The sequence below is a fragment of the Aquarana catesbeiana genome, linkage group LG05 (assembly GCF_042186555.1).
Source record: "Aquarana catesbeiana isolate 2022-GZ linkage group LG05, ASM4218655v1, whole genome shotgun sequence".
Lineage (NCBI taxonomy): Eukaryota > Metazoa > Chordata > Amphibia > Anura > Ranidae > Aquarana > Aquarana catesbeiana.
In genome coordinates this window covers 224,063,020-224,070,646 of record NC_133328.1, presented here as the reverse complement: position 1 = coordinate 224,070,646, position 7,627 = coordinate 224,063,020, and the positions used below count along the sequence as shown (strand labels likewise).

Here is a 7,627-nt window from a genome sequence, read left to right as displayed (position 1 = left end):
GTATAATTTATAAATTAAGTAGTCCAAAATAAAAATAGTAAATTTGACTCATACCTACTTCTTAAATTTCCATGGATTAGAAAAGATGTGATTCCATGCATCAAATCTATTTTTTTTATATATATATAATATTTGAGGAACTTAATTTAAAATTTCTACCTGAAAATGCCTACTCACTGCCTTCCTAATGGCCTCCTATTACAGAGAATGAGATTCTGTGCCTGTGTACAATATGTATACAGTGTCTCTGGGAAAAAACACATGTAACTTAATATTTCTGTATAAAATATACCTACTTTCTGCCTTCAAAACCCCCTCACATGCTAAAAAATGTGATTCAGTTCCGCAAGCAGGCCTAGCGCTATTCTCTATTGCAAATCTGTACAATATTTTTATTATGTCTACGTAAAGAAGTTCTTTATATTGTTTCTTTCTTCTGCCTGGGAAAAAAATAACACCTTTTTGGGAAGACGCAATCTGCTTTTTGTATGGCTGTTATATAGAAGTCTTTATATGGACAGGTTGTCCCTGTCCTTTATCTTTTTGTATACTTATATTATGGATGATCCAGGGGTTCAAGCAGTAAGTTTATCTTTCTACTCAAATATTCATCCTTACCGTCTCTTCTCTGCAATTTCATTTTTGATTGTATTCAGCTCATATGAAGTCATAAATATTTTCACTGTTAGTCTTCTTTTTGGAAGAATGGAGCACAGCTATGGGGGCAGGGCTTGCTCCAGGCCACACGCCTTTCTCTTTCTTTCCTTGCTTTAGTTCTTTGAACTCCCGCTAGTTGGCTGAGGCGGGGCATGCAATATCCATCCAGTAAGCACCTTACGGAAGTACAACACATTTGTATCTTGGCCCTCCACACAGCGCAGGAGAGATTTTCCAGTTGATGTTGGGCAGGGTTTGCTTCTGACTGATTTAAATCTAATTTTGTGTTTCTTGGAAGAATGGTATATTTGGTCCAGATCCATTTGGAGCAAACCTCATTCTCTTTGCCTTGTATATTAATGACATTCTAAATGTTTTAAACAGTATCAATGAGGACATTACATCTTTGTGTACTTGTATTATGAATGAACTGTGGGTTCAGGCGATACATTTTTGTTTATCCAAATATTCAGCCTTACTGGCTGTTCTCTGCAATTTCATTCTGGATTGTATTCAGTTCAGTCATAATTCTTTTCATTGTTAGTCCAAATTATTTTTGTAAGAATGGAACACAGCTATGGAGGCAGGGTTTGCTTCAGCTTTTATGCCAATTTATTTTTGGATTTCTGGGAAGAACATTATATTTGGTCCAGGAACCCATTTGGAGCAAGCCTTGCTCTCTTTGCCAGGTATAAGGATGATATTGTTAATATTTTAGATGGTATGGATGAAGAGCTGCTTTCATTTGCTGACTATGGTAATAGCAACCTATTTGGTACATGAATTCATAAATTTCACTGAGCTTAAGAAGTTGGTCTTTTTGGACTTAGAATTAATTTATGATAAGGATGGTACCATCATTATGAGGACTCATTTGAATTCGACGGCTGGAAATTCATGTTTGCATGCCTACAGTTTTCATGACCCATTGTGGATCCACAACGTTATCCCAGTGGCAGTTCTGCCAGCTGAGTAGAAACCCAACCAATAAAAAAAATAATTATTTAGTATAAGGGGAGCTTTTGTGAACTACATTTTTGGATGAGGTGCTGTTTAATACTATTTTTAAAAAGTATTAAGACTATGATGTTGAGATTGCTAGAAGGGTTCACGAGTCGGATGTCCATTTTGCTCTCAATTCAGTATGAAAGCCAGCAGCATTAACTACATCTTCGATTCTAATGCAGGATATCAGTTTAAAACCGTATTTACCAGATAATCCCTGAAAAGATTTTAGAAGGCTGAGGTTAATCAAAAATACAATTACGGTCAACTGTCCTCTAAAGCTTTTTTTCTGTCAGACCTTAAATGGTCCTAACAGATGTGAGAAACTCAAGAGTGGCGTTTGCTGTTTTATGGAGCATCAGAAAAAAATGTTTTTTTAATAGGGCAGGGTACAATTTTACTATTAGCTAATTATTTGTTCCACCACATTTGTGGTACATTGCTTAGTTTGTAACTGCAGAATGATTTATATATAGCATACCTCAAGAACATTGAAAATCAGGATCAGTGAGCACAAGTGTAATAGTCTTAATAAAAGTATTATGCATACATAGAGGGGATACTAAAACTGGAGAGTGCAAAATCTGGTGCAGCTGTGTATGGTAACCAATCTGCTTCTAACGTCAGATTTTTCAATTAAGCTTTGCCAAAAACAACCTGGATGCTGAGGGGGGGTGCAGATACCTGTCTAAGACAGGTATTTGCACCCACTTCCTGGCATAGACTTCCACGGGAGTCTACGCCTCTTCCCGTCCCCAGATGACGTCAGAGTGATGAAACGCGTAGGGCGGGTTCATCACACGTTCTTGCATCACTTCCGGTCGCCGAAGCTAGTGTCAGCAATAAAAGCTTTACTGTTTTTTACTAAATGTGAGTACCTTTTCACGTTTTTAAAGCAATAGTTGAATCAGTAATACACTATTGGGATTCCTTTCTCCTCTATACTTTATATGATATATGGCACAAGATTGGAGGACTGCCAATACATCAGGGATCATCCAGCCTCTAAAGTGCTACACAATGGCAGATACTGTGAATGCTCCATACCCCAAGAGGGGGGGGGGGGAATTCCGGTGAGTGCAGCCACAATAAGAACACGGATAAAACACGCATGCTGTGATCACCCTTGGAAAGTGGAATTATCAATACTAATTTTTTCACCAGCACAGAAGCACTTTATTGCATATTTACTAAATGGGACTACATATAGTTATATTGGTCTAACGCATGCTATATTGGACCGTTTTGTCCCCCTTTGTTTTGGGGTTCAGGTTTACAATTGTATTTTATTTTTAAGAATAAACTCCATCAAAGTCACAAATTTTGTATAATTAATCCTATCAAAATCAAAATTTTTTTATTTTTTATGCACTAATCATACATCATTTATTATTCATTTTTGTATTAATCACGTATGGAATATTGTTAAGGTTTAGGCATCACATTCAATATAAGGGATTTAGTGCATGTCTAATGCATCAGCTAACGTTCACTAGAATAACATTTACCTTGTATATTTATGTTTATTAGTATGTGATCAAGTACACAACACAATAGAACAGCGCCACATCTACTTTACTTTCTTTTTAAAACCATAAAGTTAGCCCAATTTTTTTTGTATAATGTGAAAGATAATGTTACGCCAAGTAAATAGATACCCAACATGTCACGCTTTAAAATTGCGCATACTCATCGAATGGCGCCAAACTTCAGTACTTAAAAACCTCCATAGGCGATGCTTTAAAAATTTTTACAGGTTACCAGTTTAGAGTTACAGAGGAGGTCTAGTGCTAGAATTGTTGCTCTTGCTCTAACGCACGCGGCGATACCTCACATGTGTGGTTTGAACAGCGTTTACATATGTGGGCAGGACTTAGGTATGTTCACCTCTGAGCGCGAGCTACAGGGGACAGGGGCGTTTTAAAATTGTTTATTTTTTTTTATTTTACTTTATTTTTTGTATTTTTACACTTTTTTTTCATTTAATTTTTTTTAATCACTTTTATTCCCATTACAAGGAATGTAAACATCCCTTGTAATAGGAATCTATCGTGACAGGTCCCCTTTATGGAGATATGCGGCGTCAAGAAGACCCCACATCTCTCCTCCAGGCTGTAAAGCATGAGATCAGATACAAAAATTCACCGATCTCATGCTGACAGCCGCGATCGTGGCTTTGTTTACATGTGGGGTCACGACCGGGCCCGGGGCTCCGACGGTCATAGGGATGACTGGTCGTCATCCGGCGGCATCCGATTCTTTCTCTGGTCCCCCCGATGGCACGGGAGAGCCCAGGGAAGTACTGGATGGTGGAGGGAGGAGGGGTCCCCTCCCATCGCCTATAAGAACGATCAAGCGGTGGAACTGCCGCTATGATCATTCTTATCATGCACAGAATCACCACCTGCAAATAATGATATCTGAATGATGCCTGTAGCTGCAGGCATCATTCAGATATCCCCGCACAAAGTCAAGGACGTCATATGACGGCGTGCGGTTTTGAAGTGGCATCACAATTAAACTAAACCCATTCGATTTTAGTCGGCTAAAATGTACTGGAGATGACTAAAATGCAAATGAATCAAAAATGGCATTTTAGTCAAATGACTAAAACGTAAATCAAAATTTGAGGTCAAAATTAACACTGCCACACAGAGAGCATATGTAATTTTCTCTAGTCATTAGCACGCTGGCAAGGGACAAGTGTTTCTACTCTGTGGCTGCTTTCAAAGTTCGATTGGGCTTTAACTTAAAGTGGAACTATGTGCAAAATTAAAAATTACATATATGATGCAGTTTGACAATATCATTAACACGGCAGTCTTTGTTCTTCTGGGTCTCTCTGTAGTTTTATTACCTGTTGATCCTGTCGGTAAGTCATGTAGTTTGCAGATTTCTTTAAAAGACCAAGCTGTCCAGCAAAAGTGCAGGTTAGTGGGTTGAGAAAAAAAAACCTTTAACCCAAAAAGAAAAAAAAAACATTGTTTTTGTAATGAGGTGGATTGAGCACTCCCTCCTGCCAGGGCATTGCATTCTGACATCAGCATTCGTCGGTGTTAGAATATACTAATTTATATTGTAATAGTGGCTGAAGCTGCTGATCATTTGAAAATGTTCCAACTTGTCCCATCAACAGAAATTGTTTAAATAATATACTTCTGTCGAGCAGCAGAGGCCATACACTGAATGAAATTCAGCCAGTCCCTGCTGAACTGACCGATTTTCAATCAGTGTATTGCCAGCTTAAGGCAGGAGGTGTGTTACTGGCCCAATCATTAGGTGAAAAAAAAAACAGAAAAAATGTCTAAAGAAATAAAAAAAAAAAGAAATGCAGCCATCACATCTAAGGATTTGTAAGATGCAATATATATATATATATATATATATATATATATATATATACTCAATTTTACTCAATAGTCAGCAGAACAAGTGTGATAACTGTAACATTTTGCATTATCATCCACGTAACTTTTTCTTCTGGTGACACTGGTCACCAGAACAACCTGTGAAACTGTGAAATTAATAAAGGTGTCTTCAAAAGGTACAGTATATTAAAGAAAAAGCACTTCCTTTGGTAGTCAAACATTAGAGCTCATAGTTTTTTCTTCCACAACTGACAAATTCCCATCTTAGATTTAATCTACATCCAAATAATATAACAGTATTCTAAAAATATTCAGTACAGATAGTAATATTCTTTGATACATACAATATGACAATATGTGATTTACCATATGTAAATACAGAGATCATATACTACAAAATTATTATCATTATCATTTTTTGTACCCAGTTTCTAGATATGGTTGCGGAAATGGCGATCAATATTCATGCTAACTTCTCTCTGCAGGTTATGACTGTTCATCTGCCCACTTGTTTTGATCCACCTGTGCTGTAAAACACACCTAGCAGTAAACCTCTTCATGGGATTGAGCACAAGCAAGCTGTTGATCAAATCTTTAGCCTCTGCAATGATAAAGGATAACAGTTTGTCAGGAACCATTCAGAAAAATCGACAATATTGTACCACGACATGAAAAAAATTAAGAAAGTAAAATGGCAGAGTAATACCCAACTGTATTCATGTGAAGGTATAAGAATATCTAATCTCTTTGATTTTGTGTCCAGCTCTACATATACATTTTTCATTGTTGCTATGGTAAAGTACTGCTCAGGGTTTGGGCAGCTTCTACATATCTGCCAGTATTTGCGATGCATATTAAAGAAGAGTCATTTCTCACTCACCACGCCAGGAAATCTGTAGTAAAGAAGTAAGGAGGCTGCCATTGATGATATGCTAGTTCCCTGGGTGTCATGCTAATCCAAATACCTTAGAATTTTTTAGGTTACTGACTCAAACCATGTTTACCAATGAAGAGTTTTGATTTTACAATACCTTGACTGACTTGCATGCTTATTCAAAGTCTGTGTTTGAAAATATTCCGTTTGGAGGCAGCAGGCAATTATTATATTTTTTTTAAAAAGGTTCAGAAATGGCAACCTCTATATGTGATTCCATAAGGTTTTCTTTAAATATGTTTTGATTACCATTCCCTCCTACCTCTCCTGGGTTGTGTTGCTTCACCTCCCTCAACAGTTATCCAAGAAGAAGGCACAGGTGCACATATGTTAACATTCTGACATTATTTTTAATATGAGACTGGGTATCTTTTTTCCCAGGGCCCTTTCCTGGTGTCCAGTGAATGTAATATACAAACAAGCTGTGTGAGGTTGTTAAATAAATGTCTTTTGTAGCTGCATGTCTTGCGCAGCCTTTCCACTTCTTGAAGCTCTCCAATAAAATAAAAACCAGCTGAGATTTGAGCAGCGGGTGGCCCTGTTGACATTGAACATCCTTAGATTGAAAAATTTAGGTTAAACAGCACCTGCATCTAATTGGATGCAAGCCTATTAAAGCGGAGTTCCACCCATTTAAAAGTCAGCAGCTACAAAAAAGTGTAGCTGCTGACTTTTAATAATCAGACACTCACCTGTCCCACGGTCCAGCAATGCCGGTGCAGGAAGCCTTGCTCCTCTTCCCCTCCTCTCCATGGCACCGGCATTCTAACTGTGGGTGCCCCTCTGTGGCTTCACAGCAGGCACGCACTGCGCATGCTGTGAATGGCCGGGCAATCTTCTGGGACCTGTGACGTGTCCCAGAAGATTGCAGGGAGAGAGGGGAGAGAGGTGATCTTCCTTCTGGCGCGGCGGCGCCAGGGAAGGAAGTGGGAGCTGGGTGCCTGTAAAAACAGGGTACCCACACCCCCCCCCCAAAAAATAACATGCCAAATGTCACCATCACTTAAAGCGGAAGTTCCATTTTTGGGTGGAACTCCGCTCTATGGTATTCTGACAACCGCCAGCACTGCCAGTCAGAATACAAAAGCTGCAGTGAAAGATTTGACAATCAGCCTGCAGGCTGAATGAAAGAAATCTGTGGATGTATTGCCAACTTTCCTTACCAACAGCCTTTTCCGATGAGATTACATCTGCATTAGTCTAATGTGTGCTCAAAGACATTTCAGTTATTTTGCTGGATAAAATCTGAAACTAAGTCTTGTTCATCCCAAAAAATTGATATTTTAAATCTGGTTCTGAAACTGCATCTCACCCCATTTCTGAATAAGAATCGTATTCCAAAATAACAAGAAATGTATTAAGACAGCTAAATGCATTATGAGCTTTGTGTACAAAACTAATAAACAACCCTTGTTCTATTTTTCACCTGTAAATGCTACATCATATGATGTGATGCAGAATGAACAGGAAAAAAAGTTTGGAGAGAATGCTGAAGATATGTATCCTATGACACCTAAGTACACAGGGGTTCTATTTATCCCTCTGTGGAATATACTGCACTCAAAAACCAATTAAGCACAAAAGTTGACAGTTCTTAAAAGAGTATGAATGTGGGTGAAAAATGTCATTCTATTTTTTAGAATTCTTGATCAGAATTTAGACA

The 7,627-nt window shown here is 38.1% G+C and overlaps 1 protein-coding gene across 1 annotated transcript in view; it reads right to left on the bottom strand.

Moving 5' to 3' along the window:
• Window positions 1–2,917: 2,917 nt before the first annotated feature.
• The window catches only part of DCLK3 (doublecortin like kinase 3), a 59,326-nt gene continuing 54,616 nt past the window's right edge, over window positions 2,918–7,627 (bottom strand). Inside the window, exon 5 of the mRNA XM_073630593.1 lies at window positions 2,918–5,631. Coding sequence (XP_073486694.1) covers window positions 5,462–5,631 — 170 coding nt within the window. The 3' untranslated portion in view covers window positions 2,918–5,461. The remainder of the gene's footprint in view (window positions 5,632–7,627) is intronic.